General features: G+C 45.2%; 1 protein-coding gene across 1 annotated transcript in view; it reads right to left on the bottom strand.

Annotated features, from left to right (window-relative positions):
* Window positions 1-25,950, bottom strand: part of ZZEF1 (zinc finger ZZ-type and EF-hand domain containing 1) — a 1,733,356-nt gene that overhangs the window by 569,424 nt on the left and 1,137,982 nt on the right. Inside the window, exon 41 of the mRNA XM_086954803.1 lies at window positions 14,747-14,921. Coding sequence (XP_086810929.1) covers window positions 14,747-14,921 — 175 coding nt within the window. The remainder of the gene's footprint in view (window positions 1-14,746; window positions 14,922-25,950) is intronic.

The following is a 25,950-nucleotide window of genomic DNA, read 5'->3' as shown; positions in this document are numbered from 1 at the left end:
AAGGAGGAACGGACGTCAGCTCACCTGTGTGGCACTCATATATAGATCTGCATGCCACGTTTGGAGAGTAATGATGCCGGTACCCAGCCACACCATGTACATAACAGCATGCAAAGGTGCTGATGGAAAGTTGATGCCTGGTGAAGTATTCACAAGGTGAGAAATCTGTGGTTATAAGTATCCATTAGAACTGAAGGACGGCAGTGTGGGGCGTGGCTTGGACGGCAGTGCGAATGGCCGCCTAACCTCGAGCTCCGCAACTCAGGAGAACGACTCCATCAGTTTCCTGCTGACCCGCTGTCCTATCCAGCAGCAAAAGCGGTGATCCTGATGCCTCACGCCTTGCTGAGCCCTCCGGTGCCTTGATCTCTCCTCTCGAGGCTTCTGACGAGGAGTTTTGCATTCTTTGGGGCGATCGCGCGCCAGCGCCGATTCTGCACAAAATGGCGCCGCGCCGTCACGTCGGAGATGCCTGACGACCTCTCCGGTCTCTTGAACCCAGCAACACCTGGACGAGTTTACCGCAGCCGGGGATGTCAGCTGCTCCCCAGCTTTCCCCTCATGCCGGTAAGAAGCGAGAGCTAACACGCTTTCACAGCGCTGTGCTGCCACTCTCTGCCCTTCTCGCCTGACCTCAAGATGGCGGCTGCCATCGGAAAAACGCTCCGATTCCTACTTGCTCCAAATAACTGCAATTCAGCATGAAAACGCCTGTAAAGAGAAGCGGTTCTCCTCTGCCCTCATGCAGAAGCCCACCTGTCTACTTTCTGTGAGGCTTTCCTCGATCCTTGGGGGGTCACATTTCTAAGTTACCCTGGCATCGTGCCCCTACCCAGCACCTCACTACCAGCACCTAACTTTGCTTCTCCTATCAGCTACACAGGGTAGCCTTGGTCCAAGAGTCAGCACAGGAATTAGCACACCCACACTAACAGCGTCAAACAGCTAGCCAGCACTAGGCTCGCCTGGCGCTGAGAGAATCACCGCGTGGAGCCAGCCTTGAGCGTCTTAACAGCCCTAGCCTGTTTGTCAACTCCCTGTCTGATCCCACCAACGTTGACCCCAGACAGGTGTTCCTGACAAACTAACCGGTAATCACATCTCTTCTTAAACCTCACGTCCAAAATGGCGGGCAGAGAAGAAAAGACAAATTCTAAGAAGGTGAAACCTGAGCCGCATATTTCTGACTCCCCTATTAAGAGCAAACCAGACATGGCGGCCACGATGGAAATGATTTTGAAAAAATTAGGAGACCTCACTGTTATCTCCAAATCCACTAAGGCGAATACTGACGCTATGCAGCTTGAGCTAACGGCCATCAGAGCTGATATGAATGACCTAAAATCCGGGCTGAACACAGCGGAACAGCGCATCAGCGACGTGGAGGACCTCGCACGTCAATCAGCTGCTAGAATACAGCGCCTTGAAGACACCACTAACACCCTCAGACGCCAACATGCTGAGTTGGAAGACCGCAACAGGCGAGGGAACATTAGAATTTTTGGCATACCCGAAAACGCAGAAAAAGATGCAGACTCTTGCGTGACTTTCCTGGAAGCATGGATCCCCATGATTACCGGCATTGCTTTCCCGCATGGTCTGGAGCTAGACCGTGCGCATAGAATCCCCACATTCACTACTAACCGCGAGAAGGGCCCCAGACCAATGATATGCAAACCACTCCGATATCAGCATGTCGATCTGATCCTACAATACGCAAGGAAGCAGCACTCCATCGTTTGGGAAGGTCAGAGGATCATCTTTACACAGGACTACTCCAAGGACACAGTGGAGGTTCGCAAGGGGTTTCTGGAAATCCGCGCCAAGCTTAGATCCAAGAACATACCCTACTCCTTTGCAGGGCCAGCCAAGTTCAAAATCACAATAAACGGCCGCACAAAATTCTTCACGGACCCGAAAGATCTGGAAAACTACCTGCAAAATGGCCCACCTCAGGAAATGGACCAATCGAATGGCCCTTCCAACAAAAGGAAGACCACGTGACTGTCATGACAAAGAACAGGTCTATCGGATCTCTATCCTTTCCAGGTCGCACTATTGTGTACTTGTAGTTTTGTAATAGTTTGGTAATAGTTGCCTTCTCTAGTTGTTTGCTAGTCCGCCCACTCGATAAGTGACGTTTTATGATCTCCTTTGGTTTGCAACAGGGTTGGTGATTGCTTGCATAATGTCGAGCAAGTTCTACTCTCACACTTAGACTCTATTGCACGACGCAAATAGTCGCTACTAGTTTGTCATTATTGCTATTATATGTTTCTGTGCACATATATTGCCCTTACTACAGGGAGTTCAATCCAATTTAACGATTCAAGTTTTCTTAACGCAACGTTTAGCTGGTTCTAACCTTCTTACTGCTTTCGTCTGCACGTTGCAGACAGTCACTCCTGGTTTAACACAGCATATTATTGCGCACAAACACTACCATTACGCACGTATTATTGCTGCAGTAAATATTACCCGCTGCCACACAGTCTGGACATCTAAATCCTCTTACGTTTTAACATTGGAACTAATGAATATCGATTGCTAATGTTTAATAACTCCTGTTTTGCCTAGCTAGGTACTGTCGTCGTACTCCCTACGTACGTATTGGGGGGGGAGGGGGGGAGGGGGGATTGGGAGGGCTTGCATGGGGATTGGGAAAAAGAGAGAGTTTTCAGCAGATAATAATTGTTGGTACTTTATAGCATTGTATATCTTTTTGTGTTATTTTTTGTCCCTTTTTCTGTCTGTTCCATTCAGCTACAACACAAGGACGCTAGTTTTATCCCTAGCCACTTCGCTAGCTCTGTCCACTTGTTATTGTATTAGCACACAGGCTCCCACGGGGATGTTTGTCTCATTCTTCTGCCCCCCACCAGATCACCACTTAGCGATAACCTTGCCCACTAATGTCTAACACTAAGTCATTAGCGGATGACCTCAACATAGTTTCGTTAAATGTTAAGGGTCTTAACCACCCTGTAAAAAGGAGGAAAGTGTTCGACTACATCGCCAAAACTAAGGGGGATATTATCCTCCTACAGGAAACTAAACTATCGGAAGAGGACACACGTTTCTTAAACGTCCATTGGTCTTCCCATATACTGTCATCCCCTGCACCGCACAAGAAAGGAGGTCTAATTACCCTGATATCAAAGAAGTCAAACATAACACTAGTTTCACACACTCATGATACGGAGGGAAGGGTTCTGGTGGCCCATCTACGCAGGGAAGATGACCCAATTCACGTAGTGAACATTTACGGCCCTAACTCAGACGACCCCGGGTTTTGGGACTCCGTTTCCCGCTCGATGGAGCATATCCCTCAGGACGACCTTCTCATTGTGGGAGGCGATTTTAATCTTCCTCTAGACCCCTTACTAGACAGGCAGTCCAAATGCGCTTTTCACCCATCACGCTCACATGAGGCACTCCTGCGGCTATGCGAAAGGTACTGCCTTAAAGACTCATGGCGTCTCCAAAACCCTGATGGGAGAGACTTCACCTTTTACTCCACTCCCCACAACTCCTACTCGCGTATTGACTTTATCCTAATATCTTCTACATTTGCACACCTAATCGAGGAAACCGACATCGCCCCTAAACTGATCTCCGATCATGCATGTATCCACACCAAACTTGCAGGCTCCCGCTCAATCAGACCGCCCAGAAGATGGCGTTTCAACGATGAAACACTAACCAACCCGGACGACAAACTACAGATTACTAAAGCCATTGAAGAGTACTTACTCTTAAATAATGTCCCTGACACAGATCCAAACATCCTCTGGGACGCGCTCAAAGCCACGATCCGTGGAGTTATTATTAATATAAGAACCAGAGCCAACAAAGCGATAAACAAAGAACTGGAGCAACTGGAGCAGGAGATCAGATCACTAGAATCCTTACACAAAACCAATCCTCAAGACTCCAAACCCCTTGACCAACTCATAAAAAAGAAATACGAGTATAATTCCATTGTGAGCAAGAGAGCAGGCGTGTGGATCAACCGCTTCAAAGCCTTGAAGCTGTGTGAGGGAAACAGAGCCGGGAAGCTGTTGGCCTCCTACCTTAAACACAAGCAGAAATTAACAACCATATCCTCTATAAAAGATCCCGCTAATAATACGCACACCAACCAGTCCAAGATTCTTGATACCTTTAAGCAATTTTACGAAGAATTATACAGGAATGATAAGCCTCTGGACCCACAGTCATGTATAGATTACCTAAAGGCCCTAGACCTCCCCAGACTCTCAGAGATAGACGAATTAAATCTAGGGTCACCCATCAGCATCACAGAAATCTCGACGGCCATAAAAACACTCAAAAGCAACAAAGCCCCGGGCCCTGATGGCTTTTCTGCCTCTTTCTACAAAGCCTTTGACAGCCAACTCTCCCCGACACTCCAAACCGTGTTCAACTCCACCGCCTCCAGTGGGAGTATCTCTCCCTCGATGTGTGAAGCCACAATAATTGTTATACCCAAGGAAGGGAAAGATCCCCTCCAGACAAAAAATTACCGCCCCATTTCACTCATAAATATTGACTGTAAGATCTATGCCAAGATCTTAGCAACTAGACTAAACGCCGTACTGCCCAAATTGATAAGTCCATCACAAGTAGGATTTTTGAAACACAGGATGTCGAACGACAACACCAGACTCCTATGCCACATACTTGAAAAAGCGAAAAACTGCAAAATGCCGATGGTTGCAATAACCCTAGATGCTGAGAAAGCATTCGACAAAGTCTCATGGCCATTTCTTCAGCATTGTATGAGCGCATTCAATCTGGGTAACTCTTTCATTAAAATGGTGATGGCCTTATACTCCGCCCCCTCTGCCCGTATATCTATTAATGGAACACTCTCTGACCCGTTCCGCCTATTCCAAGGAACTAGACAGGGTTGCCCACTTTCACCGGCTCTATTTCTGCTGGCTCTTGAGCCACTACTCACCGACATCAAGAAAAATGAGGACATCGCAGGTGTCACATTCGGAAACACTCAGATAAAACTAGCGGCATATGCCGACGACATCTTAATAGCCACAGAACACCCAACCCTATCAATTAAGGGGCTTATGTCCTCCATCAGTAAGTACTCGGCATTGTCCGGCTATAAGTTAAACAAGGACAAATCCGAAGTTAAACCCCTTAATGTACATACTACCAAAGAGGTCCTTGGAAATTCAGGTCTAGCCTGGCAACCGGATGTCATTAAGTACCTAGGAATAGAATTCACTGACAACATACTAAGTACACTCAAGCACAATGAATCGACCACACTAGCGAAAATTAAATAATCTTGGATGGTTGGTCGCCGCGATTCATTACATGGTGGGGTCGGATAGAGACGATAAAAATGATGATCTCCCCATTGGTCAATTACCTGAGCTCGATGCTTCCCCTAACGCTCTCTAACGATTTCCACTCAAAACTGGATAAGGTAATTACCTCCTTCCTCTGGCAGGGGAAAAAAGCCAGGATCAGCATGAAAAAGCTACGACTAGATAAATCCTTGGGTGGCGTCAATCTGGCCGACTTTAGACTCTACCAGACCGCCTTCCTGGCCAGGCAAGGTGCGATCTGGCTCACACCACAGCCTGATTACACACCTGTGTGGTTACACATCGAAAAATCCCTAGTGGAAGGCCTTGACCCCTCCTCCCTCCTTACCATCAATGTGCGTCCCGATATCGACTCTAATATCATATTTAAAAACACTAAGAACTCCCTCCTCCATATAAGTAAATCTCTACCCCATCAATTTCGCAATTCAAAGTGGGAATCTCTATGGCGGAATAACACTATAACATACAAAGGTAAACCGCTGTATAATCCTTCTTGGATCAGGAAGGGAATACACTTCCCTCACCACCTCTACGAGGGCCAAACACCACTCACATTCAAGGAATTACAGGATAGATTTCAACTCGAGAACATTGACTTCTACTATTTTCTACAAGTTAAGGTGGCCCTAACCAAAGCAAACTTGGGCAACACATCCCCCTCACTCCCTGGCCTTTTATCCACCCTTAATAGACTTGGCCACCAGGTTTCCAGAATGTACAAAATGATCAAACCACAGACATCTAACCTGGTCTCTGCATTACAATCCTATTGGGAATCATATTCCTCCACTCCCACATCTGATAACGAGTGGGCCAGAATTTGGGAATCGACCACAAGACACAAAATTAGCCCAACTCTATCCCAAACTAAATTCTGGCTCCTACACAAAGCCTTTTGGACCCCCAGGAGACTTTTTCTGCACAACATCAAAGACAATGACTCCTGCTGGAACTGTTTGGAAGCGGGAGGAGACCTTGAACATCTAATATTTAAATGCCCCCGGGTTGCCACATACTGGGACAGGATATTTGACTTTGTTAACAAAGCCCTGCACGTTTCTCTCCCGAGAGAATTTGCTACTCTAGTTATGGGTTCTTCCAAAGCTGTCACTTTAAATGAAAATGACAAAGCCCTACTTGATCTTTTACTGACGGCGGCGGTTAAAGTCATAACGTCCAACTGGAAAAATACAGCCAAAGCCTCCTTCCCCCATTGGCTCAACTGGGTTTCTAACCTCAGGGGTGCCGATACCATTGCACTTGCCTCTCACCCCTGGCGCCCACAACACAGGAAAATATGGGTCTCACTTGACGCTCACTTTGATCTCTTCAAACCTCCGTGAGGCACCTAAAACATTGTTGTGGCAAGCAATTTCTCAATATGTCATTTGATGGTTGTGATTCACCCTGCTGTGCTATATGACCGATCTGCCCGCTGACATATGCCTTCGTGTTGTACGGACTTGATGCTTGATTGTCATTTTCTTTATTTACCTGGTATATTTTTTTTTTTTTTTTTTCCCCCCCCGCATGTTATGTTTACTCCATATTATGTTACTTCACCGCTTCTCGGTTTATTATGTACTTGTACCATGGACTTTATCTGCTATTATTTGTTCTGCTCATATCAATACCAAACTCTCTCAATAAAAAATTCTGTGAAATAAAAAAAAAAAAGAACTGAAGGTCTCGTACTGGCTATTCGGGTGGAAAGGCCTTGAATACTACTGGGTCAGTGATGGCCACTATGAAGTAAATCCTCCACATGGGTTGATAGTGAAATTTTGGGATTGTCGAAGGAAAACCCCAGGGACGACAGAAGGATAACAGTAGTCCATGACCACCAAGAACAAATGCAACATCAGCAGCCAGTGATCAATGTAGGGGAAAACTTGCATCGCTGACCCGTAATGATGGGCCCGCGGCCACTGCTACCGACCTTTTAAGTTAAAGAGGCATAGGTGAGGCAGAACGAAAAAACAGCCTCTAAAAAGCCCAAGGTGCGTAGCCAGGCACGCCGGCAAAGATCTATCAAAGAGCCATGGCTCGCCCAACAGAATCAGCGGTATCAATGCCACAGCGAATCAGCAATTTAGCAGACTGACGGACATCTTGGAACAGCTGAGTAAGTTTGTCCCTGGTGTCATCCGGGATTGAGGGGAGAAATCGCGAGACCGAATCTTACAACACGTGAGAAAAACGAACCAGAACATAAGCGATATTATGGGCCCGCAAAGCAGAACAGGTTGCAGAAAAGCTATAACGGCCAAGAGCTTCTAGTCCCTTAGGCTCCCTGTCTGGAGAAACGTCAGGCTGGGTGTTTATGTCGGGGGAGGCTGTAGCAGCCTGAACCACAAAGCTGCACGGAGTTGGCTGTCGAAGTGGCAGAACGGGTCTCCAGTGGCAGCCTATGAGCTATAAACAAGTCCAAAGAGGACTTTGTAACAGGTTTAGCCCAAGAGCCCAACAGAATATCAAAACAAGCTTAACTGAAGGAGAGCTCAGGCTCAGCCCCCATTTGGCCCTGATGAAGCAACCCAAATAGGGTATCAATGGCCACCTCCACAGTACAGAGCTGCAGCTCCAAAACCACAGCAACCCTCCTAAGAGGCTCAGCAAAAGCATGGCTTGCCTTAGTATCAAGACTAGGAGGAGAAACAAGCCTGAGGAAGGTCAGACACCCAATGAAACTCCGGAGGAGATGGAGTAGTGTTACTCACGTCAACCCAGACTTCACCAAAATATTTGTCCCGAGGAGAAAAATAGGAGGGGGCTCCCCCAAAGATAAAGGAAGGTAGCCCAGAAAGAACTGTTCTACTGGTGCCACCCCTGAGGTCGAAGAGGTGCACCTCGATGGAGGAGAAACATGGTAGTGGAGATCAGTACTGGCAGATCTAACACTGACGTCACTGGTGGGAACCCCGAAGGACTGGCTGTGCATCAGAGTCGATATGGATTCGATCACGGATCCAGAGTGCCTCAGTGGCAGTTGTCCCGCCAGTGTGGAGTTAGTCAAGGCTTCTCTTGCCTCCTTGGGGCCAAAGCACGCACCAGATGGAGGCATGAAGGGAGAGAAAGTATTCCCTCATCTGATCTTAAGTCGCCTCGGCACTGTGGAATATTGGAAGGCACAGGGCAGACTCTTGCTCCAACTCCGCTACCGGAGTAATTGGAGGCGTGCCAGAGACACAGTCATGGAAGGCGCAACGCCAACTGCCTATGGTGTGAATTACCAGTCAAAAATGAAGAGGAAGAACATTGGCCAATCAAAATAATTTTCAACCAATCACAAACATTCCTACTCTGGCAAAACTCCTTGAGAAATGTGTCCATGAACAACTGTGCAACCACATTGAGTAATTCCAACTTCTTGATCAATTCCAATCGGACTTCCGTCCCGGCCACAGCACTGAAACGGCCATCACTCATAGTGGTCGACGCTCTCACTATGCTTGACCAGAATTAATCTTGCCTACTAATACTACTCGACCTCTCATCTGGGTTTGACACTGTCAAACATGACAATCCACTGAGGCTTTTGGAATGTAGGATGGGGCTCTCAGGCACTGTATTAAAATGATTTGCTTCTTTTCTCAGTAACAGAACGCAGAGAGTCAAATCCAATCAAACTCTAGCCAATTCCAGTCCTTGCACTCTGGGGGTGCCTCAAGGGTCCTCGCTCTTCAACCTATTCATTGAACCTCTTACTGTAATCCTCAAAGAATCTAACATCCAAAATGACATGTATGCGGATGACACCCAATTGTACATGAAATTCTCTTCCCCTGAAGATATCAAGATACTCAACGGAACCCTGCACAAAACCCTAAATTGGCTAACCTCCTACCCTTAAAACGGAATTCCTCTTCATCTCACCCACCAAGCAAACCCTCATTGTGGAGAAATATCTGAAAAACCTCTCCGCTCTCAACTGCACACCAGACATCATAGACTCCACGAAATCAATGGGAATAGTGCTTGATAAAAACCTAACATGCAGGATCACATTAGCGCATCTACCAAAGGAGCGAACTTCCAACTGAGCATCCTAAGAAAACTCAATCCCTACCTTCCTCAAGATGACTTTAAATCTGCTGTGCAAGCGCTAGTCATCCCACGACTACAATACGGCAGTGCCACTCTCTGCGGGCTACCGAGACACAGATTAGCCCCCCTCAGAGCATTTCTGAATGCTGTGACTAGGCTCATCACTGGCTCCAAGAAAAACAACCACATTTCTCCAGACCTGAAATCTCTTAACTGGCTTCCGTTTGAGTCAAGGATTCAATTAGAAATTGCATGTATGACCCATTGAGCACTGCGTTTCAACACTCCTCTGTACCTGAATAAGCTTGAACTATTGGGTAGCTCTAGTTCCTCAAGGAGCTCCAGTACCATGCTGGTCAAGCCGAAGAAATAAAAAAAATTTAAAACCTACAATTGTCCATTCTCAGGTATTGCCCCGAGAATCTGTAACTCCCTTCCTGTGGAAACGAGACTGATTCCTTCAACACTTGCCTTCAAAAGGGAAGTGAAAGCTCTACTGAGCTAGAAGCTTTTCTCTTTTTGTCTCCTATCGTGTACCTGGCAAATGGTACGGCCCCAATGCCGGCCTCTAATATGTCATTTTGTACTTGTTATTTTTAAACATCATTACTTTCCTCCCTCAACTATTTTTTTTATTTTTGACATTTGTACAGCGCTCTGTTACCCGTGGGCGTCCTGGCGCTCTACCTATGTCTTCCGCAACTCGTACGTAAAGCGCTCTGATGTCCACTTGGGTCATGTTTGCGCTATGCAAAACTTTTAAAAGAAATAAATAAATCGGGAGCTGGTCCTTGAGCAGTTCTCTGGGGGATAAAGAAGACTTCGACCAATGAGGGACCTTTGACCACTGCGATGCTAGAAGTGCTCCTACAATGTCAACAACCAAAGCTGAAGACATGAGCCACACCCTTTGGAGTCACGCTGCACGCCCAGACACCACATTCAAACAGAATGAGGTTGTGGGGTCAGCATTTGTAGTCCACAGGACCCTGAAAGCATCCAGAAAAGGGCACACTGTGTCATCAACAAACATTGAGATAGGCCAAAATGCAAAGAGGTATCACTCTCTGGATCCGCATGGAAGCGCGGTAAGGAAGAAACTGATGCGTTTTAGCACAGAAAGAGGCCACGTAAGAAACTGACTTCAGCACATCGGGGGAGGGCTTATATGGACTCTGTCGACGTCACTTTCTATGGACAATGTGATTACGAAATAGCTCGACATGTAGAGGTACTAATGTGGAAAGTTTTCCAGATCCAGTCTGATGCCTGGGGATAATTCCTGGTAAGGAATCTGTGGCTAGATGTCTATCAGATCAGTATCCTATCCTTCACTTATTATCTGAATATCAATTAAATATATTTGCATGATTTGTACTTCTCCAAAATTGTTTTTCAATGAAATAGAGGACATCACAGAACACCCTGCATATATTGTCTAGAGCAGGTGTCACCAACCTTTTCTAGTGTAAAAGCTACCCTGGTTCAAGACAAATCATCCCAAGCTAATAATATTCATGTTGAAACAGACCACATCAGACAAGAGGACATGATTTTTCACTCTATAGATTGGAAATCTGTTTTTTCTCCAAACATTAGCCTATGAGTTCAGAAAATACACACATTTTCATCTTGAATGCATCTTTTCTATCTTGGGATATATTTATATTAATTCAACCAAGCAAAGCTTTAATTTAGACGGATTGAGATGGACACAGGAGAGCTTCTGCCAAGTAGCTGGAGAGCTACTAGTCGCACCCGAGTTACTCGCTGGAGAATCCTAGTCTAGAACTGTTGGTATGAAACACTGCCTTCAATAGTTTTATGTAGAGTTCAGCTCATGATGGCTAGTGTTTTGAATGTGAGATAGAATCATCAAGCTGCATTCATATGAATAATTGATTACATCTGTTCTGCATAATCACACGGGTCAGTATGAATCAGTCCCATTAACATGTCAACAATATGAAGAAACAGAACTACAGATTTTTAAGAATATCATGAGGTCAGTCAGGAAGAACAAGTTACTTACCTTTGGTAACTCTCTTTCTAGCATAAACTCAATCGAACCACAGATACTGCATCTTTCAAATATTCCCTAGGTGTAAGACTGGATCTGGAAACTTTTCAAACAGTACGCCTGCACACCAGTAGGTGGCATTGCGCAGCTCCTCACTGGCATCGCCCCACTCCAGAAGTGACTCACAAAACTACTTATATGCGCCTCTTGCACGGGCTCATGTCAGTTACTTTCTAGGTTGTACACGTCAACACAGGCGTAGAGTTCAACAGCAAATTAGCTGTGAGAAAATCTCTACTCTTGGGACCTTTTTGGAAGGAAAAGAGCCCAATTCACAAAACAAGGAGTATGATACAGAACAAGCAGTTAGATACAGTATTTACCAGCTAGGGAATTACCAAAGGTAAGTAACTTCTTCTGATACTTCTCTTCTTCTAAATCTCTTCTCCTCCTTAGAGGAGGTGGAGTGAAGGACACTGATAGGGTGATGTTTTGCGCAAAGTGAAAAGGAGTCACCACTTTCAGAAGAAAGGAAGCTTGGGTGCTCAGGACAGGCTTTTCTGGGAAGAAAGTAGTTTATGGCAGATTTATGGAGAGGGCTTGCAGGTAACTCACCTGCAGTGGCGATTTTACGGCAATGAAGGAACATTATCCTAAGGGTGAGAAGCCATAGTGGGCCGCTATGTAGTGGTACAAAAGGAGCAAGTATCAGGAAGGTGAGGAACAAGTTAAGGTCCTATTAACCCTTGATTAAGGGAGAGGGCAGAAACAAATGTTGCAAACTCTTCAAAAAACATAACATTATGGGTTATTTAGACAAAGAGACCGGACACGGAATACCCATTTGTTGTCAGTTCTGATTATAGCAGGGGCAGTGTGTCCCTTGGACCTGTTATTCAAGGTTTCCCCCTTACTCCTTATGAGCAAAGCTCCCAAGTGATCTCTGCTCCAGAAGTATTGAATACTAGTATGTCTCAACCTCCACAACCACTGCCATCACTTTCTCTGGGACATGGCAGAGGTGTCCATCATTGCCACTGTTCTTCGCTTGGTTTATTGAGACCTAAGCAATCGGAAAAAAAGCCCCGTTAAAATGTGGTCTTTTCAATGTGACAAAAGCAAAATTATATGCGGACAACATGTGCCTTTATATCGCTGCAGATGGAAAGGATTTACAAAGTGCACTGGGGATGATGTCCAAATTCCCACCAGTGATTGGGTTATAGGGTCATCACAACAAAATCAAAGGGGTTTCTGGTTGTGACTTTCAGATGAACTACTACCAGTATTTATTAACTCAGTCAAAAGATACTAAAGTCAAGAAAAAAATTATTGATACTTCTGCAGTGTCTGTTTCTATTGCAGGCAGCACCGTGTTTCTTGTAGGAACATTTTTAAAAACACCGACTACCTTTCGATTTATAGGAGTAGAGCAAACAATGGAATATATATATATATATGGGTCTGTTTAATCGCTTAAGTCAGTGGCGGAGAAAATCTGTCTGCTGTGTGCACCAAAAGAATTTTCTTTTAACTAAATAATCTCTAAAAGCAGGTGAAGAACTTCAGCTTTTCTGTCCCCGCCATGGAGTAGTCTTGAAGAGTTGCAGTTTACATCCAATCTGCTCCCTTTCCCTCAAATGAGGTTGGTCACAAAGTCTACCATGACACCAGGGAAATAAATAGATAAAGGGTGGGGTGAATGCCCAGGCCGCAGACTTCAGCCGACCCTTAAAGCCCCAACAGCATGTCAACCCTGGAGGGAAAAAGAATAGTGGGGGACAGGCCCGCATCGGACCAGATTCACCACTCCTAAAGCCCCAACAACCTTACTGACCACCCTCATGGTCACCTCGAGGGAAGATTAGAAGGTTTACATCAATATTTGTGGGGGATTCTGGGTTAGAAAACGTACTGGGATCCCCACAAGTCACGGATATTGTTCTGGAGCCACAGAAAGATTTGAATCTAACCATGCCCAGCTGTTTTTATAAATATCCTCAGCTGTGTCACTGGATTTTGCTTGAAAGGGACTCGATGGGCAGCATAATTGGCAAATAAAACAGCTTTTTTGAACTGACTCAGTGCGGCAGATGGGCATCTGTGTACAAAGCTAGCCGAGGAAGGCTCCAGAAAACTGACCAGTTTAAAGTACGATAGTTCTAGCATTTTGCAGCTTTCCAGAGCTTAAAGGAGATCATGGGAACACTGATTTAGGTGGAGATATGATTGAAAGCGGCCCTCTCACTGTACAGCTTCTTTTCAACATTAACCAACTAACTGAATTTCATAAGAGCCCCAATGTTGGCACTTAAGCTGACTCATCATTGCTCTGTGACCTTGCATCTCAGGGACCATTGAAGAAATCCAAAGGGGGAAAGATACACAACAGCCATTTCGGTGGAACTCTAATAAATGCCTGTAAGTCCTTCCGCATCAACCAATGGTGTTTTTGATAGAAGGCTGAGCTCCTGGTTGCTTTTGTTTCTTCCTGTCAGCTCAACAAACAAGACCCATTTTAGCCTAAAAGAGCCAAATTCCTTTCACACACACTTACATCTATAAATGGCATTCCAAGCAATGTTTACCTCTTTCTATTTCATGCTTTTCAAACAAGCAGTAAAATATTGCCTGCTCTCTTCATACCACACTTCAAACATTTTGAACAGGAGAGCTACTTGAAAATATAATAAGCTGTATATTTCTATAAGAAAGTATCATCTAATAAAATAAAAGAATAGCCAGAAGGCATACGATACACTTGAAAAGTAAATAGCTCCCATTTTCAGGCATAGTTCCAAGATGCACAACGCCTGCATGAAAACTCACCAACATCAATATGAACAATTTATTTATTTAATTTGAAGGTATTTACATTTTATTTGCATATGATATTTTAATAGTTTCATGGATCAAGCAAAATCTGTGGAAGTATTCCAACACTCATAAATGATAATGAAGGGCCCCATAACCAAGCACTCACACTGAATTTCAAGCAAGAAAAGTCACCATATAGAATGCAAATATTCTAATAGGCCCATGAGTAACTGTCTCTGTCTTGCATCTGTTCATCTCCCTCTTATTCCTCTGGAATCACATTTTACGCATCCTAAGTGCACCTGCACAAAATAATTGGGGCATGCATACTAGGTTACACAACATACAGCTCCTACTACATTTATTATGCATGTCTATGCGCCACCTAGAACTAGAGGTTAAAAACTGGCAGCAATTTTCTACCAATGGGCTAAGCAGTACAAAGATCCCTAGATTTAAATATAAAGCAGTTTGCATTATTTCTTGGATCAAAAAATCTGATTACCTCGGGAAATCCAACCAATACCAGCAAGGTAAAGATGTTGGTGGGCTTTAGCTGGAAAGGAAGTTGCTGCACGCAGTGATCAGTGAAGGCGGCCATTACACTGTGCCACTGTGAGCTGGAATTCAACTCCCGAAGAATATTAGCCATGGAACATGCCCAGTCCAAACCCACCCGGCTGGAAAGAAAACAGATAACGTTAGACTAAAGACTGTATTTTAAAGAACATTTATTTTCTTATTAGAACACCAAAAAGAACAATGTAAGCCATTTGTTTCTTCAGATTACGTGACCAGAAAACAAAACAAAATCCCCTCCCAAAAAATCAGACAAGATGGAAAACCTCAGCTTAATGTGTCCCGACAATAATCTTCACCAACACCCAAAAATATTAGAATGGAATTCTGGCAGCTCCACTAATCCAACAGTATGGCAGGGTGCCAATAATGGCCAGTGAAGGCATTCTGCTTAACGATTCGATTGGTTTCATGAATGAATGAATGAATGTGTATTTATAAGGGGCATGGCTACTCCACAGTGTGTCCTGCTGCTGTACCTGCAAAGGTCCATCCACTTCCAACCACACTATCGTGCTACAAACAGGTGGAAGTTGAGAGCTTTCCTAAATGACAATTCCTAAGCAATGGCCTGGGGCAAAACTAGAGCACCATCCTATCGATCGAGTACTGCGTGCAGGCAACGCTTGTAAAACGCCCAATATATGACAGTGAGAGCCTTGAAAAGGATCCTTTTCTTAACAGGAAGCCAGAGTAGATCACACAAATGATGGAAACTGGCCTCCGTGCTTAGGAATACCCAAGATATGGTGAGCATCAGCATTCTGTACCACCTGAAGTTTCTTAATCCATGTGTCTGGTAGGCCTCGGTATAAGTTGTTAAAATAGTCCAAACTAGAGGTTATCAAAGCACGGACGACCGTCCAATAAGCCCCTTGAGCAAGACGATCAGGACATTTTCTGACTGAGTGCAGCAAGCCAAAGCAAGACATGGACAGAATATGAGGTAGAAGGGAGAACCCACCATCCAGCCGGACTCCAATATTGTTGTCAACTGACGGCAGGCACCTGTTTAACTATTAGTGTTTCACTTGCCAAAATAGGAGCATCTCTGTTTTTTCTGCATCACACTGGAGATGCCTCTCATGTAACCATCACTTTTTTTTTAGAATATTTTATTCTTAATGGGTAGATTAATTTAATAGTATACCCCTATTCCTCGGGCAATCCTAGCTGAAACTGCCCTCTTTCCCATTATAAATTGGGAACTGTATACCCCTACAGTATAACAGAAAACACCTACCTCCTCAGGCAATCCATTATAACTTGGGAAGAGTGCAATTAATCAGTGATTTAAGACCTTAGCAGGGGACTTGAATCCTATATAAGAATACTAGAATGACACACATTTGGTTGAAGGCAATGGCACGGTAGAGTGTTAATAATGGAGGGAAAGGACCATCTGTTCCAATCTTCCATCAGTTCTCATTTCATCTTCACTGGAAAGAGCATTCTGAGCTTGTTGGCAGTGAGTATACCAGTTGTAGAATCGCTTTTCCTTTGTTACATGTTTTAACCATAATTATGGTCTAAAACTCAGAGAGAGGGGATTTAACAATCATTAGAACATTGGAATGTTGGGAGCTCCATTGAAAACAATGGAGTGCTCTGGCCTTCTGATGGCTGGTAGAAGCCCGGAGCTCCAACATTCCAGTGTTTGATTTTGTTCACAACTGTGGCTCAGGCTCGAGAGGCGTTTGTTTTTACTAATTACAACATTCTGCCCTCTAGGGGCGGAAAGTTCTAATAGCCTTAGAGCCCTCCTTAGCAGGCTCTACCAGCTATTAAAGGCATGCTCCCTTGTTTGTATTTGTATTTGTGGGTATTTATTAAGCGCAGCCTATCGCTCCGGAGGGAGCATCATGGCGCTAAGCGTGCGTGGATGGGATTAGAGAATGAAAAATCTAAATAGCGGCCATCACATAAGTATCAGATTGCTGATAGACCCATGTCTTCAGTTGTTTCCTAAAAAGACTCTCAGTCTCGCCCAGTCTGAGGTTTAAAGGCAAGTTGTTCCAGGCCCTTGCTGCTAGGACTGTGAAAGTTTTTCCGCCCCTGGTTTTGTATTTATACCTCGGGATCTTGGTAAGGTTACCACCGGAGGATCTCAAACATCGTACGGGGTCATAGTGAACAAAACGATTGGCAAGGTATTTAGGACCTGTGTTTTTCAGGGCTTTGAAAACTGTTAATAGGAGTTTGAAAAGGATCCTCTTGTGCAGTGGCAACCAGTGGAGACAATTTAATGCTGCTGAGGCTGAAGATTTCCTGGGAAGTTTTAACACTAATCTTGCAGCCGCGTGCTGTACACTTTGCAACTTCTTCAGAGTGGACTTTTTCACTCCAGCCATCAACCCATTGCAGTAGTCGAGTCGAGAGAGTATTAATGCGACCACAACCGATTTCCTGGACGCAATGGGGAGGAAGTCAAAGAATTTTTTTAGAGATTTGATGAGTCCGAAACAGCAATCGGCCGTGATCCTGACGTGATCATCAAAGGAGAGGGCTGCATCAAATTGCACGCCAAGGTTGCGCGCAGAGGTCACTGCACTAGGCGGGGCCTCTGAGTCTTTGGGCCACCAATCCTTAGGGCAGAAAAGCAGATCTTTACCCAATGGTATGATTTCAGTTTTCCCACTGTTGCACTTCAAGTGGTTTTTATTCAACCACTGAAATACCTCCGTGAGACAATTCTGGAATCGCAGCTCTGTATCCGTGCAGTTTTTGTCGATAGAGACGACGAGTTGGGTGTCGTCAGCGTAAGACGTGACAAGGATCCCATGAGACTATCACAGCTAGGAGGGGTGCCATATAGATGTTGAAAAGTAATGGACTTAAAATGGACCCCTCCGGTACTCCCGATGTAATGGTTTTTTCGCTGGATAGACGGGGACCCAAAGACACAGATTGGGACCTATTAGTCAGGAAAGATGTTACCCATGCCAAAGCTGTGTCTGTCACGCCAATCTCACACATCCTATCAATCAGGATGGCATGAGAGATTGTATCGAACGCTGCTGTGAGGTCAAGCAGGATGAGGACGGCTTTCCTTCCCTCATCCTGCAGGAACTTGATGGAATCGGAGAGTTCTATCAGGGCCGTTTCGGTAGAGTGGCTGGGGCGGAAGCCAGATTGCTGGGGATGCAGAATGTTATGGTCCTCCACAAAGGCTTTTAGCTCCCAGTACACTATCTGCTCCGTGATCTTTCCTAGAGCAGGCAGGAGTGAGATAGGGCGCATGTTTGTCAGGTCCGTGGGGGATTTATTTTGCTTTTTCATCAAGGGTTTCACAATGGCCTTCTTCCATTCGTTGGGCACTACCCCTGAGTCTAGGGAAGCATTAATGATAGCGTTGATGTTCGGATTGACTGCCTCAATTAAGTGATGCAGTATGCGAGGGGGACAGGAGTCAGTTGGTGCTCCTGATTTGCAGGCCATGATCGCTTTGCGGGTCTGTTGGAGGGAGACAGGTTGGAACCTGCAGAGGGAATAATGGTTATCGACTACCTGCTTCTGGGGTCCTAGAATGGGAATGGTCAGGGGGGGCGGGAAATCCTTTTGAATGGTAGCAATTTTTTCCCCGAAGAAATCTGCAATTTTGTTGCACAAGGTTTCAGAGGGAGGGATTTCAGGCTGGAGAGCTTTGGGGTGGGTGAAGGATTTAACGATTGAAAAAAACGTTTTTTGCTTCTGGTGGGCGTCGTTGATAGCTTTTGTGTAATACTCTTTTTTGGCAGATTTTATGCTTGAGAGGTATAGTTTCCTCTGCTGAACATAGAGGGCTCTGGATGCCTCGTCGTATGTTTTCCTCCACTTCCTTTCTTTTATCCTACAAAGTAGGTGGCTCTCAGTTAAGGCCTGGGTATACCATGGGGCGCTCAATTTCCTTCTGAAACACTTCACACGGTCGCCTATGGGATTAGTTGTCCGAGATAATCTGATTTATCCAGACGTGAAAGTTACGTGAGTCAACCGACACGTCTCCCACCAACTTAGGTGCCTGTGCCAGTGGCTGGGAGTTCTGCTTAATACGGTCGGTCACCTTTCTCCAGTTTACCGAGAAGGAGGGTTGGGAACGCTTTATAGTTGGTAAACCTTGGACTTTTTGCTCAATGTCAAAGGGGATGAAACTACGGTCGGTCCAAATTTGCGGAATGGGAGGGGACGTGGACATAGTACCTAGGTTGGAACAGATACCGTCCAACGTGTGACCGGCTAGATGGGTAGGTGCGGTCACTAATTGGGCCAGTCCAAAGATATTGAGGGTATGTTGAAAGCAAATGGCATGTGGGTCGTCGCACGACTCCAGTTGCAGATTCATGTCTCCCATTAAAGTGAAGTGAGGGTAGCGTAACATGAGTGACCCCAGTATTTCATCTAGGGAGTCCAAAAAGGAGGTGGCATTGCCTGGAGGGCGATAGATTAGGCCTCCCGTGAAAGAGGTGGAGGCATTGAGCTTGATAGAGAAGCCGATACTCTCGCTTCCCTTAAGATGGCCTAGGTCGAATGTGTGGCACAAGAAGGATTTTTTTACAATGAGTGCAACCCCACCTCCTCGCCCGATTGGTCTGTCCTGCCTGAAGATGGTAAACTCAGGGGGAAGGGCAGTAGCCAAATCGGGATTAGAGGAGTCGTTGAGCCATGTTTCTGTTATGAAGAGAGCGTCAAGATCATGACACATGATTAAATCGTGTATATCTTGGCTGTGGCAACACAATGAGCGGGCATTGATGAGACCTCCCTTGAAGTTGTTGCTACTATGCTTAGGGGGAGCAGAGCTTTTGGGCATCTCTATAGATGTCCAGGAAGACGTCCATTTACAGTGTGAACATGAAAAGGGGCCCCACAGTTGGTCAGTGGGGAGACAACCCTTACTTGTATCATCTATCTTGGGTCGTAATGCCAACAATTCCCTACTGTCATACCTGGTGGTGGGCGGATGTTGCCCAGCATGCCCTGCGCCCGGCGCTATCCTGGCGCGGACGGGCGCAGACGGGCTTGCCTTTGGCGCGCCCGCCCGCTGCGCCGTCGGGGCCATATCCTCATTTTATAGAAGAAGGGGAGGGTGGGAGCAAGCGTGAGGCTAGTGCGCTGTCCCGGGCTCCTCCTAAGATGGCGGTCCCTCAAAGTGTAAATGCGATTCCCCTAACCCAGTGCTTCCCAATAAAAAGCAATTCCGAGCAAGAAATGGTTCAGAGGGTCTTGGAGTAAATGTGAGTGTGCCCTAATTTACAATGTCTACAAAAGCCTTTGGCTCAGGCTTTCAACGATGGAGCTGGCCTTAAATGGCCGGTAGAGCCTGCTACGTTGGGCTCTAAGGCTATATTAGAACATTGGAATGGTGAGAGCTCCATTGAAGACAAAGTAGTAGCTCCAGGCCTATAATGGCAGGTGTAAGCCCAAAGCTCCAACATTCCAATGTCTGTCTTCACGTTTCTCCTTTTTTCATTTAGAACTTTCTACCCGTAGTGGCTGGAATATTCTAATAACCTATAGCCCTTTTGCCTCGGGCAATACCAGTTGTTAAAGACCCTCTCCCTTGTTACAGGCCCTCTTCTGCGTCTCAGGCCTATAACTAAGGTTCAGGGCCTTCAACAACCACTATAGCCCTCAACAGTGCACTATACGGCTATAGCATTAACTCTCAGAAACCTGCAATTCTATATTAAAACTCTGGAATGTCTGGAGAGCTACTTAAGTCAACAACCTGCCCAGATGATGCATAAGGGCTGCTACAAGTCTTCTCCAACAGTCCAAATATTTCTTTTTCTCCCTGTACTTCTATCTCAAGTTATACAATTTGTTAAACACCCTCTCTCCAGTTACATATACTGCAGCTCTTGTGTATAAGTGGGGAAAAGGCCATTTACCAACTGGCCTAGGTGTACAAATTTGACCTTTCCACATCTTGTTACACCTGGCTATCAGCACTTGCACAGTATTAGGTAAAATATTTGAGCTTTTGATTCACTGAGCGGCCCAGGAACCCCTGTTGTCAAATTTCAAACCTAGATAGCAGACATTCCTCATCACCTGGAGAAAGTTGATACATAGCAGAACTGGCTGTCTAACTTTATAAGGCCTGACCACAATTAGGAGCCTACATTTAGCAATGTTTTGTTCCAACTTATTTACATAAAACCGAGCTAATGGTCAAGTCAACAGTTAGTCCGGATCACAAAACGGAGCTGTCTCCTTAAAGCAGATGAGGTTTTGCTTTGATAATAGGGCAATCAACATAGCAGGTGACTAAGTGCTCACCAAAATAATTAAAGTAGTTCAATAAGCATGGAGCAAACTTACAGCCCTCTGTAATATCACTATACGCAATAGAAATATCGGTCACCTCACTCTTAGAAAAACAACCATCAGCAACGTTTTTAGTATGGTGGAAGAAAAGTACTCTTGATGTCTTTCCGAGTAACCCCAGACTTCACCACAAATTCCTTCAACACAAGTCAGTCCAAATTGTCAAGTCAAATTGACATTAAAACAGACCAAATACAGTCTTCATCAAGGTGCAACACTCCAAAACTAAAGTAGCCAATCAAAAATCCTGTTTGACTGTTTGAATACATGCTCAAATGCCAGCTGGGTAGGGAGAGATGAGATGACTGTATCGATCTGAACTTGGGTGTCTATTGGCCAAGCCTCTTCACATGACATTCACCTTCAAACCAACATCTTAGACCAATATTTAGAAGTGCAGAAAGGTTTTGTCAGATGTGTCCCAATGGTGTTTAAGAGCTTTATAACCCATCACCGAGATTAGATGTATTACGAACTATGGCATGGTATTGTTAGTCATTATAGGATGATCTATTACCTTCTATCAATTCACAGCCCCCTAAAGATCACAAACCACTGACCTTAGTTCTAAAATTTTAGATAGCAATAAATATCTATCGGGTTGATAAGACAAACATTGTGGAATAAAGCCTCTTTAGCAGCGACCGATGTGTCAGCAAGACTTATGGCCTGTACAATAGTCTTGTATGTAAAGTCAGTTATAGACATAAAACTGGAGCTTTTTTTCCATATCTTTTGCGGCATTCAATGTTAACAGCAATCTGGAAGGCACATATGTTTTGACTCACATTATGGATTGAACGGCACAAAATTGGCTCCAAGTAGAGTACACATGGATGGGGCATTCATATATTTTTTTAAACAGGTTTTATTTGTCAAATAACAAATATATCGCAGAGCACTGTAACCCAGAAACTCATGCACAGAAAATGTACATAGAAATGACTGTCATTTTCTGGAACAAAATAGGACAAATTAAGAGCAATACAGTTGCAATATTAACCAAAGAAATAAAAAGAAACAAACCCCGCAACCCACCCCCCGTCGCACTCACGCCTACCCCAAAGTAGCACCAGAGACAAACAGTCACAACCACCAAGACACAGTACAGTTACATCCACGGGGCAATAATACATATCCCCTATAATGGGAGGGACGCCAAGTTAGTTGATCTGGTTACTGAAACAAGTTCTAGCTCCAGGCCACGATACTCTGCCCATCGCCGCCAGATTTTATAATGCTTAAGTGGGCACCCCCTGGCCACAAAGATAGGGATCTCCAGCCCCATACAGAAATCCATGGTCAATGGTCAATGGTCAATGGCATTTATAGAGCACAAACAATCATCCCCAATGGGATATCACGGCGCTGTTCTGACAGTAGTGAGTAGTTAACAGATAACAGAGTGAAGATTATGTTTTAGTTAGATTTTGGGAAAATAAATGTTTTTAATTGCTTCCTGAAGGACAAATAACAGTCTGTTAGTCTGAGTTCCTGCGGCAGCTTGTTCCAGTTGTTTGGTGCCAGGTGGGAGAACGCCCGTCCACCCATCCTAGCTGTTTTCACACGAGTGTTGCTTGCTCTAGTAGCCGTACAGGAACGCAGGTTCCTCATGGGAGCATAGAATCTGATTTTATTTATTAGGATGCGAGGGCCTGTGTTGTGCAATGCTTTATGCGTTATGCACATTACCTTGAAGATAGCTCTCTGTCTCATTGGTAGCCAGTGAAGCTCACGCAGGCAGCTTTTGGCTGGGTCGTACTTTCTTTAATTGCAAATTGCCTTTGCTGCAGCGTTCTGTACGACTTGTAGATTCGCGAACAGATAGTACGCCATTCCCACAAACAGGGAATTTCCGTAATCCAGCCTGCTCATTAATAAAGACTGGACCAGTATCTTCCTACACTCAGTAGGAATCCATGGAAAAGCTTGCCAGAGCATCTTGAGTAGTGCGAAGCCTTTGCCACAAATTGTAGATACATGGGTTTTCATGCTCAGGGTATTATCTAGGATCACACCTAAATTTTTGGCTGTTGATGCTGGGATAGGAGCGGTGCCCAGAGTGGTGGGCCACCAGCTGTTGTCCCAAAGGTGTGTATGTCTACCAAACAGCAGAATCTCAGACTTGTCTGCGTTTAGTTGAGGCAATGGTTGTGCATCCAGTTGGCTAGTTCAGTCAGGCAGTTCAGTAGCCTATCCTTAGGGTCTTCTTCTTCATCTAATGAAATCATTAATCGGGTGTCGTCTGCGTAAGAGCAGATCCCAACACCCCACTTTCTCCCTATTTCGGCTAGTGATGAGACAAACACGTTAAATAGGGTTGGACTCAATGAGGCCCCTTGTGGGACTCCATACTTGATGTTCCGGGGAGGGGAAACAAAATCACCCATCCGTACTGACTGTGTTCTGTCTTGCATGAAAGAATGCAGCTACCCTAATGCCTTTTCCCGGGTACCCTTGGCTGCTAGGATTTCCAGGAGTCGGTGGTGTGGGACAGTATCAAATGCCGCGGAGAGGTCTAGTAGAATCAAGGCGACTGTCTTTCCCTGATCTACCTTGGTTCTGATATTGTCTGACACTGCCAAGAGTGTTGTCTCGGTGCAATTGTTAGCCCGGAACCCTGTTTGGGAACTGTCCAGTAGATCATTGGTCTCTAAGAATTTGGAAAGCTGCCTGTTGACCAATTTCTCCATCACCTTAGACAAATAAGGAAGTTGGGAAATAGGCCGATAGTTTGCTGGGTTATGGATATCAGACCCTGCTTTTTTTTAGTAAGGGAGTAACTATGGCGTTTTTCCAATACTTCGGGAATTCAGCAGAATTCAATGATTGATTAAAGACTTTGGTTACAGCTGGGCAAATTATTGGTGTTAGTCGTGGGAAAATATGATGCAGACATGAGTCCAGTGGGGAGCCTGATTTTACTTCCAACATAGCTTTGCCCACTTCCTCCTCTGAAAAAGGGACGAATCTAGGACTGCTAGCCAGAACTGGGGATGTTACACGAGGTTGTGGTTGCTTTGATTCGATGTTGGAAAAAGAGGCATAGATCGTATCCATTTTTTCACAGAAATATTCATTAATTTTATTGCAGCCTTCTTGCGAGGGGGTAAGATCCACTGATAGATTAGCCGGGCTGCATAGCCCGGCTAACCATGCCATTTTTCCACAGGGGTACCGAGGGCGCCCTCGGAGACTTCCACACTTTAGCAATGTCCTGCTTTGCCAAGGTGAACCTCAGTATCATAAGATGGTGTTTGTATATGTTGCCTCCTATATCGTCCATAACATGCAGCAGGACCAGCTTAGGGGAGCTGGGGAGGTCCCATACGAGTACCTCAGAGAGGCAGGACAAAACTCCACGCCAAAATCGTGCTAAGGCGGTGCAGCGCCAGATCAAATGCAGCAAAGTACCCTCCTCATGCTGACATCGGAGACACACCGGGGAGGCCACTAATTCCCCCCCTCCAGAGCCTGACACTCGTGAGATAGACCCGATGGAGATACTTAAAATGAATAAGGCGAAGACTCACGGCTATAGATGCCCCCCCCCCGCGGGGAGGCCAGAGCCTCCACCCAGTCCTCGTCCTCCTCCTCCTCCAGCGGGCCTATGTTCTCTTCCCAGGCCACCGTGGGACACTGCAATGTGGAGGAGCAATGAGTGACCAAGGACTGGTAGATCTTAGAGATTTTGTGGTCATGGAGGTCCACCATAAATACCTTAGCCTCTATGGGACTAAACTCAGTCAGGGACCCCAACCCCTCAATGTAATGCATGTTGGAACTGTAGGTATCTGAAAAATTGGGTTTTAGGCATTTGAAAGTCCTTTTGGAGATCCTGAAAGGGCTTTAGAACCGAACCCCGCATGACATCCCCAAGAGTAGAAATGCCAATGCGGTCCCAGTCCCGAAAAGTGGACAATGTAGCCAGTTGCGGCAGTCGCCCATTGTGCCAAAGGGGAGTCTACCGAGTTAGCCTTTTCCACCACCCGGTCTTCCACAACACCGGTCGCCATATTTGAAAGACAAGTTTCGTAGCCGGGGGCAAGGATCTACATAACAGCGCGGAGTAAAGTATAGCCATGTAAGGTGTGATCCCCCATACAACATCTCTCGACCGCGTAGGCTGGATCTGCCCTATCCCCATACCACCACTCATTGAGGACTAATAGGTGGGAGGCCATATAATAACTCCAGAAATTTGGTTTATTTGTTGAAATGCCCATGCGGGCTACCCTACATAGGGAAGACAGAAAGGAAGATCAAGACCCGCCTGGTTGAACACAAAAGCAACATACGATTGAAACATTTAAAATCAACAGTCGCTGTACACTACTCTGAAAAAAAATCATTACATCAGCCAATTGAGGTATTTGATCTTGAAACAGGTAGAGATCAAAGAAGGGAGAGACAATAAGAATTTTTTGCTACAGTGTGAACAATAATGGGTCTATAAATTTAACTCATTGAGCCCGAGGGGTTTGAATGTACGTTTGGAATTTAGTTGTTGTCTATAATAACCAGATACAGGATGGTCAATTCCAGTATTCTCGTTATAAAATATAAAAAAATCAGGATTTACTGTTGTATTGCCCTTCTAAAATTTTGAATTTGGCGTATCTTTGTACTGATTTTACACATTTTTCAATTTTTGTTTACTAATTTTTCATATTTTCATCTGTACTGACACACGTTGGTCAACTCAGCGTGTAATGACATTGCGATCTTGTGGGGACTCCTTAATACATTCGGAGCACCCACAAAAACTGACCCAGGACTGCATTAACCCATCCGGGAGAGATCGGATAGGAATGGTATTGC

Source organism: Lissotriton vulgaris, chromosome 2_1 (genome assembly GCF_964263255.1).
Source record: "Lissotriton vulgaris chromosome 2_1, aLisVul1.2, whole genome shotgun sequence".
Taxonomy (NCBI): Eukaryota; Metazoa; Chordata; class Amphibia; order Caudata; family Salamandridae; genus Lissotriton; species Lissotriton vulgaris.
Note: the sequence above shows the minus strand (reverse complement) of the source record. Positions and strands in the feature narration are given on the sequence as shown.